This window comes from Nannobrachium achirus (genome assembly GCF_963921795.1).
Source record: "Nannobrachium achirus genome assembly, chromosome: 13".
Classification (NCBI taxonomy): Eukaryota; Metazoa; Chordata; class Actinopteri; order Myctophiformes; family Myctophidae; genus Nannobrachium; species Nannobrachium achirus.
The window spans coordinates 53,559,762-53,572,481 of record NC_137833.1 but is presented as its reverse complement, the minus strand read 5'-3'; the positions used below and the strand labels follow the sequence as shown (position 1 = coordinate 53,572,481).

Genomic DNA, 12,720 nt, shown 5'->3' with positions numbered 1-12,720 from the left:
AGATGACAAAAAACTATAGCCGTTTTAATTTGGCTGCTCAAATGATGGAAATCCAAAAAACACTATCCCTGCAGATTGTGCAGAACGACTGATCAGTCCAGGGGTGTCATGGAAGAATTTGATAATATTTGGAATTAATCAATTTCACTTCACTATGCTTAGTAAAACAGACGTTATTTCCACTGTACTTGTTGAGTTATCTTTCCATCTACACTCTACAGCCAACCCTATTCACTAGCAGATATACAAGCTCAGCGTTGTGAGCTTGTAGATCATCTATTTTTAGTGAGCCTTTCCCCCAGAATAAGGATGCCGGGTTAGTGGCTGAACGTCAAGTAGCCTATAAAGTAATTTTCAGATATTTCTCTGTGACATTGTCTACCGTATAAGATGTGCATAATAACATTGCATAATATGATGTAAGATTATGCATGAAAAAGTTATCAAGAAAGTTTGAAAACCCCTGAACTAGATAGTAGATACATCCAGTTATGGTCATGGGTTCAGTATGACACAACTGAGAGTTGTACAAGCACAAGGCTCAAGGGCAGGGCTCTTGGTTTGATGGCAGAGTTTGGAAAATGTTTCATTCTGCATCCACACCCTATTTGATTATGTATTTAGTTGTCAACGGCATATTGGTGTATTAGTCTGCAGTGGTTCTCATTCTCAAAGTGAGCTCTTGGGACCCTCAATGGGGTTCCAGCAGGTCCCCGGGTGAATGATTTGATAGTTAGGAACCAAATGGACCCTTATGGGGCTGTAACTCTGAGAGTGTAAATAAAACCAAATGAAACCTGTAAAGTGGGGTCCGAAACTCCCAGGGGTCAGTTAGCATTTAGTTTGACCCCTACTGTACATTGGCTATTTTCAAAATAAAAAAGTTGAATATTTCTTTATCATGTTTAACACCACAAACCTTCTATGGGGTTCTTAGTAGTATAAACTACTTTCAGATGGGGGTCTGTGGCCAAATACACATTAATTTAGGGGTCCTTGAGGCTGAAAAAGATTGATAAGTGGTTCTCAAGCTTTTTCAGGACCCCTAAATCTAGAATAAAACACCACTGACCCCTGTTGGTGACACATGAGATTTTCAATACAAACACTGAAATAAAATAAAATAAAAGACACAATTAAAGGGTTGTGGCAAATCGCATATTTTTTTATTTTTGTTTAATTATAAAGGTTTAGTTTGGTAAAAACAAAACATTTCAATGTCATTTGACTATTATAACACAACACATCATGAATAATTATGACACAGCATTCATTTTCAGAGTAGAAACAGTACTATTCTCTGATACATCAGAAATCAGAATTTAATTACACAGTAAACCGGTAATTGGTCGAAAAGGAGGCGATAGAGTACCTAATGAAAGGTTCACAGTTGAGCCACTATCAGTCCTAATCATTAGTCTTTCATCTTAGTTACTTTACACCGCTGGGTTTACCCACAGAACACAAACCGTTTATGCTAAAATGTTACTTTGATAGAATGTTATTTAGACATATCCCAAAGTTTCAATGATAGTTATGTAGAAGATTAGTTGTTTTAGACAGATTCTAGGTTCTTAGTTTACCTGCTATCTTAGTGTCTTGAGGCACTTCAGTAGAATGCAGAGGTAGAGTGTTGTGACTACACTCTCTCTGCATACTATGTACAGTATGTGAATGTTTAAATTGCTTATTGTAAGTCGCTCTGGATAAGAGTGCCTGGTAAATGCCTACATTGTAAATTGTACTGATTACTGATTGTGGAATGATTGGCAGGGGTGAGGTCCCGCCTCCTGTGCACTAACCAGCGAATGAGTTTGGAGGAAATCCTTTCACACCTAAACCTGTCACCTGTAGTGGGGGAAAAAACACACATGCATATCAGTAACACATTTGAAATTATGTATTTATTATTATTATTATTATTTTGTTTATGTGGATTATAATCCACATAAACAGAAGTACAAGAAGACCTTGTGCAAAGGACATGAGTAAGCACTGCCAATGCAGTCAGGAAAACATGCGGTTACAAAGTGCCTTGATGGCAGCATAGACGATAAATGATAATATCGCCTATCGTCCCATCCCTAATCATATTCCACTATACCTGTGGGGACATGGTTCTCATAAACATGGCCACACCCACCCCCTCACCTTAAACACAGAGCCAGCCTGCGGTTGTTTCTCTCTCTCCTCGGGGGTGAGGCCCAGGGAGGCAGAGGTCACATACAGGTCACTGTAGGAAGCGCCCCCAAAACAACAGGAAGTGGTCTTCGTTACAGGAAGCAGGACCGTACTGAGACGCACACCTGGAGAGACGAACAATACAAATTAATGAGCAAAAGAGGTCAAAATGTGCCACAGAGGCACAAAAATCCAGGTCCAGGCACTCAGGTGGATTCAGAAATAAAAGGCCTTTATTGGGCAACGGGCTAGATTAGAACAATAAAAAACACCAACGCGTTTCGGCAAATGCCTCCTTCAGGGTGTTCCAATACTTTTACTTCTGCTCCACTGCAGCTCAGATCCAAATACTGTACTTTTACTCCACTACAATTGTTTGGAAACTTTAGTTACCAGTTACTTTGCAGATACATTATCCACAACTTTCCAACGCCCCATAGTGCATTGCGCAGACGTTGTACCGAGCTTCCGGCGCCGCAGCCGAGTGTGATTTACAAGCTCACAACAGGTTGCATCGGCAACGCGACGTGAGCTTGTATGTCTGCTGTTAAACCGGAAGTGTGGTCCAAATAATCTCCAGTAAACTCCCGCGGAAAGAGGTGGATAAAACTTAAATTAACCACTTTAGCCCCATTTTAAACCTAGCCCAAATGAAAATAGCCGATCTACAAGCTCACAATGCGTCTCGAGAGAGGGTAACGAGAGTACTGTAGATCAGTAGTTCTCAAAGTGGATTCCAGGGAGTCTGTGGGTTCCTTTAGGGCGGTCTAAATTGACCCATACAAGTCTGTAACTCTAACAGTGTACAAATGGAACCAAATGAACCCTGACGGGTCCATTTGGTTCCATGTTGTACACTGCCAGAGTTAAGGGGAGACCTTGAAATGTGAATGTTTGAGAAACACTGCTGTAGATCATGCACCAATGGAACACTACTGTAGAATCCCTATTCTGGGGGGATGATTGTGTGACGTATGGGGGGGGATGACTGACCAGTGTTGGGGTCAATGTTCAGAAGCCGTCCTCCGTTGTAGCAGGCCACCCACAGGTTCCCCTTCACGTCCACACACATCCCATCTGGAATGCCTTCGTCCTCCTGAAGCTTGTACACCACACGGCGCTCACCTGTACGCACACACACACACACACACAAATTGGCAGTACTGAATACCATAATTAATAATTCTTTCTCGACTGACGCTACCAAGTGATCAGGATATGACTACTATATGCAGATACATCTTGGTCACTTGTGCTATTTTTGTTTTGTTTTTTGGTTTCATAGATTTAGTTTTCTTTCCCAATATGTTCAATAATGTAATTTAGATACCAAGTTATTTTGAAGACAGATGCCACTCGTCATGCCAGGTTCATGGTTATAGCTAAGGTTGGGCAATATATCGAAAATTCACCTATATCGAGGTATCAACTTGCGAGGTATAAATATCGACGATGACGGCTTGAAATTAGGTATTGGTGTGTGTCAAATTAATTAACAGCCACACTATGCATGCACGTAGCACATGACAAAAAGCAGTCCATGTGTAACCAGCAGTGTTGGGCAAATTACTTAAAAAAAGTAATTAGTTATAGTTACTAGTTACTTCTCCAAAAAGGTAACTGAGTTAGTAACTGAATTACTCTATTGTAAAAGTAACTAATTACTAGGAAAAGTAACTATTTGCGTTACAAAGTAAAAAAAAAAAAAAAAAAAGAAATCCAAAGATTTCAGTTTATTTAACTAAAAATATTTGTATTATATAAGTAAGTAAATATAAGTATTTTTTTTAAGTAAATTAGAGTAAAAAAGTCGATTCAGACAGATTACAGTATTTTCTGCCTTTCATTCTTTTCAAGGAAAAAAATACCTTATATCGCTTTTTTGATGCCTTCCATTATTATTCTCAAGGGGGAAAAAAATACCTCATGTCATTTTGCTTCACGTGTGGACACAGAGAGGAGGGGAGATCTGTCGCAAAGAAAACTAAACTAAACAAAGGTTTAGGCAGTTATACATCGACATTTAATCTCTGCATAAGGATTTAAGGATGCTAGCTAATGATTCCAAGAAGAGCTGTTATCAACAATCAAGTATTTTGTTGGGACTGGAAATTACTTAATGAGCTCCTGGTGTGGATTTTTGCAACTCCGTGAGTCATTTATTTATTTTTGCAAGACCGACACACGGGGGCTTTCTCTCTCTCTCTTTCTCTGCACCCTTTCTCTGCACCCTCTCTCTATCTCTCTCTCTCTCTCTCTCTCTCTCTCTCTCGACACACGGCACGGGGGCTTTCTCTCTCTCTTTCTCTGCACCCTCTCTCTCTCTCTCTCTTTCTCTGCACCCCCCTCTCTCTCTCTCTCTCTCTCTCTCTCTCTCTCTCTCGACACACGACACACGGGGGCTTTCTCTCTCTCTTTCTCTGCACCCTCTCTCTCTCTCTCTCTCAACCATCGTGACAGCTGGGGACGCTTGTAACGGAGCACATTTCATCGTCAGTAACGGTAGCGGCGTTGTAGCGATGGAAATTGTAATTAATTAGATTACCCGTTACTGAAAAAAATAGCGGCGTTATGTAACGCCGTTTATTTAAACGCCGTTATACCCAACACTGGTAACCAGGTGTGGTTATTTCAATAAATAAGTAGTTGGAAAATGGAAATAAGGCATTTATTTCCCTTATTCTATGTTTACTGTGCAATGTGCATGCATGGATATGCCATTCATTATCTGGGTTAGGCAGGCAGTGGACCTAAAGCAGAAAAGCATTCAAAACTATATAATGCAATATCGTGAGTAACATTGATATCGAGGTATTAAACAACGTTATCGGATATTGAAGGTTTTCCTAATATCGCCCAGTCTTAGTTATAGCTATAGTTTAAATGCACAGGATTGTTATGTTGGTATTGTTTAGAGACCGATGCTAGGTTCATTGTTTACCTGGTATCCTAGTTTCTTGGGGAAACTACACGGCTCTCTCTGCATTCTGCGTACAGATTATGCTTCTAGTAAGTCACTCTGTATAAGAACTGCGAAATACCTAAATTGGAAATTGTGTGTGTGTGTGTGTGTGTGTGTGTGTGTGTGTGTGTGTGTGCGTGCGTGCGTGCGTGCGTGCGTGCGTGCGTGCGTGCGTGCATGCGTGCGCGCTCGTCTCACTCATGGTTCCAGTTTGTATATCGTAGTTGAAGGCATCCACAGAGAATCTCAGACTGTCGATGTAATAGAACGTAGAGTGGTCTGGAGACCAGTCCAACCCGTTAGAAATGGTTACCTGGAAACACAACACAACATAACACAACAATTTACAATGGCAATTTAGGCATTTCATACTTAATTAAATAGAAATGGAAAGTACAGTCGTACATACACTTTGTCTAAAAGGGTCGGTTGTTTCCATGTGGGTCCCATGTATTCGATTCATGAATAAAAATAACACCAAAATTCATCACCTGTCTAAAGGAGAAGTGATAATTATCTCAGACTTTGGTCCCCAGAGAGGTGGATTTTTAAGCCTGTTTGAAAGGAGGAGAGGAGAGGAGAGGAGAGGAGAGCAGAGCAGAGCAGAGCAGAGCAGAGGAGAGCAGAGCAGAGCAGAGCAGAGGAGAGGAGAGGAGAGGAGAGGAGAGGAGAGGTGTGTACCTGGTCAAAGTGTTTGACCACTTTGAGGTCAGAGGTCAGGGAGAACAAGGATCCCTGGTTCTTCTCCAGAACAGCAGGACTCGTCTCTATGGCCATCGTACCTATAGGCAAGACACTCATACTTATAGCATATGTATAGCATTATGTCAACAGCATATGTGCTTTACAATAAAACATTAAAGGACCGGTTCACCTCTGGGACAACCAGATCTTATTGTATTGTTGTTTGGGACACGATCAACACAATCCTGAGTTATTTTAGTATTTCAGCATGCTACAACTGGTCATATGATGCATTTTGCATCATATGATGCATTAGGTGATGAAATATCATGCTACAAAGCATCATATGACCAGTTGAGTTTCCCCCTTGGGATAATAAAGGTATCTATCTGTAGCATGCTGAAATACAAAAATATCTAAAAACACAGATTGAACCCAAAAAATAACTCGGGATTGTGTTGATCGTGTTCCAAACAACAATAAAATAAGATCTGGTTGTCCCAGAGGTGAACCGGTCCTTTAAGCAAAGAAAACACATGATAAAAAGGACATTTGAATTGGGTAAAAAGAAAGAAAATACGAAATGATTGTAAATTATGGTCCTATTAATTTTAAATTTAAAGCAGGGTATGTTTTCGGGGCCTGTGACTGAGTAATAGCTTACGTGAACGTGTGTAATTAACCAGCGCTGTAGAACCCAATGGCTGCTCACTGCTCCTAATTGTTATAGGATGGGTAAATGTCATGACTGAAAATCTACAAGCTTTTGAGGATTGGATAAGTCCCGGAAAAGACGCACTGTGATTTGCCAGTAGTCACTTTGACTGGCAGCGATCCCTTGTTTTTTTCCAGGAAAGTCCGGACTACAACTGTTGCACGTCGCTTCAATGAACTGCAGAGGCGAACGAGGCATCTAGCTTTTTATATCTGTGTGCCAGATGCCCAGTCCACCCCTGGCCACTAGCCTATAAACTATAGGCTAGTTTAATAAACGAGGGCCAGTGGTACCTGCGAACAGGCGACCGGCGGGGTCCACCTTCCCATCGTTGAAACGGTTGTTGGGTTTGTCCTGGTCCACCTCGGCTAGCGATGATGTCACGCTCTGAGCCGACCAATCCACTGCCACGAATCTGCGTCCCACCCCCGCCACGTAACCGCCCGATCGCCGCGGCAACACACAGCCCACCATGTCACCTGACGAGAGAGAGAGAAAGAGAAAGAGAGAGAGAGAGAGAGAGAGAGAGAGAGAGACAGAGAGAGAGAAAGAGAGATTAGTTTATTGGAAAAGGATCAACATACTGTAAAGTTAAAACTTCACGAGGATAACACAATAAAGTCCATTGTTCCACACACTCTCTTACATGTCTCTTACATGTTCTAGACAAATGTCTGTCTGTCAGTCAGTCTGTCAGTCAGTCAGTCAGTCAGTCAGTCAGTCAGTCAGTCAGTCAGTCTGTCTGTCTGTCTGTCTGTCTGTCTGTCTGTCTGTCTGTCTGTCTGTCTGTCTGTCTGTCTGTCTGTCTGTCTGTCTGTCTGTCTGTCTGTCTGTCTGTCTGTCTGGTTTATTGACAGTGTAAATGAGGATCTCGTGACATTAGTGACTCCTTGTCCTCAGTTGAACCTCATGTTAAATGTAACAAGGCGACAGCTCTCTCTGTATCTATATATCATAAAACACAACTGACTGACTGACTGACTGACTGACTGACTGACTGACAGCCAGACAGACATACAGACAGATAGACACAGATAGACTCTAATATACCTTAGAGTCAATTATTTTTTCTTCTTTCCACACAACTCTAAGGTATTTTAAAGGAGTAGTTCACCCCCAAAATGACTACTCCTTTAATGACATAGTTCAAAGTTTAAAATGAGTGGTACTCCCCTTTAAAACTGCACAGCAAAAATAAAGAATAATACAGCAATAAGAATAAAACAGTAAGAACAGTCCCAGCTAGCCAAGTTAGTTCAGTTGCTGCTTTAGTGACCCATTTCCGATTGGCTGACCTGTGTCCATGGAGCGGATGCTATTGGCTGCAGAGTTCCAGCGGTGGATCTTCCGCTTCATGATGTCCACGAAGAGCAGCGATTGGTCGGATTCCTCCCACACTGGCCCCTCCCCTATCTCACAGCTCTCCTTCACCACACACTCCACCTTGATGGAAGACATGCTGTGTGTGTGTGTGTGTGTGTGTGTGTGCGTGCGTGCGTGCGTGTTGGGGAAAGAGGGGATTGAAAGACAAGCAGATATATTTCACATAATTGTATGCAATAGCACAGAGGCAAACAGTAAACACAAACAGCACATAATATAGGCCTAATATTATTATTCTTTGCTTACTTTACCATTTTTATTTATGTATTTAAACTAGTATTAACTAAGTCTCCCCACCATGTCTGCAGGGGTTGACACTAGAGGTCTAGACTAGAACAATTTAATGTTAAATCCAATCTATAACTGCAGAGTGGTGACAGTTGCAAAACAGAATGAGTGCATGCTGTTATAGTTGGAAGAAGGTAGCACTGTTCTTCATGAATAGCCAATAATATTTAATGAAGACCGAATGCACTTGCCTCTTGCCTGTCAGGCAACCTGAAAGCAAACTCCACTTGTGACTTGCCCGAATGTTTCATTTACTTGCCACTATACCGCCAAAATGTGGAAAGCCCTACTGAAGGCCATAAAGGAGTGTAAATCCCTACCTCCCTTTAAAACCGCTCTGAAAAGCCACTTACAGGCAGCTGAGGGGGGAAAGGTACTCACATTTTGTAATTAGGTAGAAGTATCAATACTGCACAGTGCACTGTAGATGTACTCTGTTACAAGTAAATGTCCAGAATTCAAAATGTACTTGAGTAAAAGTATGAAAGTACTGACAAGATTTGTTTTTGGGCTTTTATGCCTTTATTGATAGGACAGTAGACTGACAGGAAATGGGGGGAGAGATGGGGAGTGACAGGCGGCAAAGTCCGGATCGGGAATCAAACCGGTGATGCTGCCAGGCATCCATGCCTATGTGGCAATGCCAAGTGGTATGTGCCTGGACCAGTAGGCCAGCGGGCGCCCCAGCTATGTGCTTTCTTGAGCGTACCCTTTTACTCGACCTTGTACCAGTGAACTGCACTGTCATGAAACTGTTCCTTTTCCTATGCTAACTACTAATTATTCAAAAAATTATTCAATCAATCAATCAAGCAACAGTTAATGTCAACCCCTGAGATTTACCTACCTGCTGCTGTCAATTAGAAATTAGAATTGACATGGGCACATAGCCTATTGGTAAATGTGTAATGATACTGTGTTTCTGTGTGTGATATCTTGTATAATATATTTATAACCATATAATAATAATAATAATGACAATGATGATGGTGATAATAATAACCATATAATGCACGAAAAATCTAACACAAAAACATAACAAATATATATTATATTATGGGGGTCAGTCACCTGGCACAGAATCTTTAATGTGAGGCTCCTTGACATGAAAGTTTAAGAACCACTTTATAAAACTAGTTTGGTCTTTCGAGACAACTCCAGTACGAGACAACTCCAGTAACATCCAAATACTTTGACATCAATAAGCTACACGTCTTTGACTTGTTGGCATTGTCTGAACTGAAGCTATTGTTTTATTTGTTTACCAAATTACCATATTGCATATAATTGGTAAGCCGTAAGTGCAGCTGCGAACATGTGTTTGTCAACACTGATTACATTCATGAACACTGATGTTATATTGAACTTTCACTTGTTGAAATGAGAGACTGGACGGCTCACTTTACCGCGGTCGTTTTAAGTCCTACCTTAACAGCAGATCAGGTCATCAACTAAATATAAGAATTACTTAAACTGTATGTTGTAAAATTACGAACACTAGTCGCCCAGCTCTCGCCCTGTTAAACAGTGTAGTGGTCCAGTTGATCACGTTACCACCACCACGCCCCCGGTTACTTCCCGGTGTTTCACAGAAATAAGTTACTTAATCGAATTCCGTGACGCACCGGCGTGTCAGCCAATCATTTGTATTATTATTGTTGCAGTTTAGGTAACATTGAAACACACACAATGGATTGTCACTCGTTTAATCTAGATTCTTCTGTGGAGATAAAAATGATGACTCCTCTCCAGCCAGGATACAGTTGATCCCTCTCGTCCCGGAATTCCACAGGTCACCCATATCGGTGCATCGTCGTCCTCTCTGGTGTTGGGTGATTGGTGAACTCTGGACACGAGTTTACTGGGTCACCGATTTCAGTTTAACGCCGTCAGCGTTAAAGCCTTTTTTTTTTTTTATCTTCATGACTATTTCTTCTTCCTTTGCTATTAATGTTATCCTCTGCATAGTAGGCCTACTGTGTTATATGGTTCTATTGTCTGTCATTCAAAGTTAGCCTACATAAAGGTTTCCTGTATAAATAAGCTGAAGAGTTTTATACTAGGATCCACTTTTAGTTGGCCGTGTACCGGTGACTGTACGGTCATGAAACTGTACCTTTCCTATGCAAACTTCCAATAAAGTCTTCAATCAATTCTCATTTCAGACATTAGTAATGATGATATGGACCAAACTGAATGATGGTAAAGTGCCCCATCTTGTGACAGAACATAGTTACTACACATACAGTACATGGGGGTCCTTGGTAATATGTTTGAGAAACACTGCCATAGTTGTACAAATCTTCTCTTATGGAGTCCCTGGCAGGGCAGGAATTTCATGGAGGCCATGAAGGCCATGGCTGTTGTTGCCCCTCAGTTTGGCCTTGTGCCCCTCAAACCAATGGCATGACTTGAGGCCACAGTGGCCTTAATGCCCTAGCAGCTGACTGTACTACTTTCTCCTGTCTCTGTCTTGTCAATATGTAGACACCAGTGTCTTTTGTTGAGTCCCCATTTTTAAACCAATCCAGTGTCTTTGATTTGTGCCGGGCTGAGCATGAATCAGATTGTAAATACCAATCTATTTATTTCACGGCAGATAGTCTACACATTACATTTAAAATCATCCTTAACCCTTAAATTCTATTAATTATTTGAATATACTAAAATCTTGTTTTATTTGATGGCCTTCCTGCCCTGGCATTTGGCCTTTGTGCCCTCAAAAAATGGACAACACCAAAGGCCAAGTGGCCTTGCCCCTAAAATGACAAAATTCCAGGCCTGGTCCCTGGTGTATCTTTTCAAATGGGGGTCCGCAGGCTAAATCAATTTGGAGATCCTTGACATGAAAAGGTTACACAAACAACCATGAACAAATGAACAGCCACCTCTCCAAAAGTTTTATACTGTACCGTGCACAACCCCAACCTCTATGGAAGTGCTGCCACTCCGACAATAAGAAGTCAATGTCAGAATGGCAGCATGTCGGAATGGAGAGCAGCCGCCCGTTGGGTGCACACGACAACCCCAGGTATGCAGTATGCACCAATTTATTTTACTGTAGTAAGTGGTCAGTGTATTGACAAACTGTAACACTTCAGGTGTTGAGATGTGCTCCCCAATACATGCAATCATTGAATCAAACCAACAGTGGTTTGTGTATCATTCATCTTTTTTAATCTCACCAGTGTTCATTACAAATATTAGAAGCATGGAGTAGTTTATCTCATTTTCAAGCGCACATACGCGCGCGCATGCACGCACACACGCACACGCACACGCACACGCACACACACACACACACACACACACACACACACACACACACACACACACACACACACACCGAAAGAAAGACAAATATCAATTTACACATCAGTAATTGAGCTCACAATTGTGAATGCAACAAAATTAATCCATCAGTTAAGACCTACAGTATTGTATGTCGTCAACATGAACTGGATTATGTACAGGACACTTTATATTGTTAATATGAGCTTGGATATATACTAGAGTAGAGACTGCTATGTTTGTTATGTTTGCTATGTTTTCCACGTGAATGCTACAGTATCTTGTTATGCACTTCTCATTAGATAATAAAGTAATGTGACTTATTGATGAAAGCGGATTGTCCAGAATACAACCAATGGAATGAACTGACTGAAAACACATCGACACTGCTGGACTGTATGCAACTTCTCAAACCAAAAGCAGCTGACCTGACGGCTCTCAAAGTGGGGGGGGGGGGGGGGGGGGGGGGGGGCGGCGACGACAGGCAAACAGAAATAAGGAATGCGCAGCACAGCCAAACAGTGGAGGGACAGGCGGATGTGTGTAGGTCTACTCCAGCACCACGGTGCCACCTGCCAGGGACGTGCTGGGCCCCTGATTCAGCCCGGGAAAAAGAGTTGGAGAGGCCCTCGTTGCACGCTATAGAGAGAGATCTCTCTCTATAGCGCTGCTACTCAAAGATTTGCCATTTCAGTGACAAGCCAGTGGGCCAATTACTGTACATGAGTTATATTTCGTCGGTGTCGGGTGGAAACCTTGTACGTCCAAAACCGTTTGTTTTGTATTTATCATTTTGCAAATGATTTAAACTAGTGAAAACAGCCGATCTCGGTGCGAGGCGTTGTGTGCTTGTAGATCTGCTGTTTTCACTACTTTTGTGCAACGGCCTTGTATGATGAAGCAGGGCTTTGCTTTGCTAAAAAATGTATACATTTGAAACTTGGAGATACAAGGTTTCTGCCCGACAGTGACGATTTACTTTGTTGGCCGCCCAGCCCCCAAAATGGAATGAAGGCCGACATTTTATTTTTATTTTTTTCCTAATGGCCGGCCTGGACCGGCCGGGAATGAACCGGCCGTTCGGGAGCTTTTCCCAATGGCCAGCATGTCCCTGCCACCTGCTGCCTCCAGGGCTGCTTTTAGTTTCTCTGCCTCCTCTTTGGAAACATTGGCCCGTATCTCCTGTGGAAGAGCCTCTACCTGCTTCTTAGCCTGC

General features: G+C 42.0%; 1 protein-coding gene across 2 annotated transcripts; it reads right to left on the bottom strand.

Annotated features, from left to right (window-relative positions):
* Nucleotides 1-1,154: 1,154 nt before the first annotated feature.
* Nucleotides 1,155-9,767, bottom strand: rgn (regucalcin). 2 transcript variants are annotated; one of them, XM_080741112.1, is made up of 8 exons: nucleotides 9,641-9,767; nucleotides 7,838-8,001; nucleotides 6,836-7,021; nucleotides 5,825-5,925; nucleotides 5,342-5,456; nucleotides 3,175-3,306; nucleotides 2,152-2,306; nucleotides 1,155-1,848 (listed from the first exon to the last, which is right to left on the bottom strand). In XM_080741112.1, the coding sequence occupies exons 2-8, from the start codon at nucleotides 7,998-8,000 to the stop codon at nucleotides 1,798-1,800; spliced, it is 903 nt and encodes a 300-aa protein (XP_080597238.1). In that variant the 5' UTR covers nucleotide 8,001; nucleotides 9,641-9,767; the 3' UTR covers nucleotides 1,155-1,797. The 2 variants fall into 2 exon arrangements, with proteins under 2 accessions (XP_080597238.1, XP_080597237.1); XM_080741111.1 differs by having other exon boundaries at nucleotides 9,285-9,748.
* Nucleotides 9,768-12,720: the final 2,953 nt, after the last annotated feature.

What these genes read in the sequence shown, in the direction of transcription:
- rgn (XM_080741112.1), bottom strand. Translation starts at nt 8,000, where the DNA reads ATGTCTTCCATCAAGGTGGAGTGTGTGGTGAAGGAGAGCTGTGAGATA. An exon ending in CGCCGGTCGCCTGTTCGCAG is followed by an intron (nt 5,926 to 6,835) that starts GTACCACTGGCC and finishes TCTTGCCTATAG; the next exon opens with GTACGATGGCCATAGAGACG. An exon ending in TATACAAACTGGAACCATGA is followed by an intron (nt 3,307 to 5,341) that starts GTGAGACGAGCG and finishes GTGTGCGTACAG; the next exon opens with GTGAGCGCCGTGTGGTGTAC.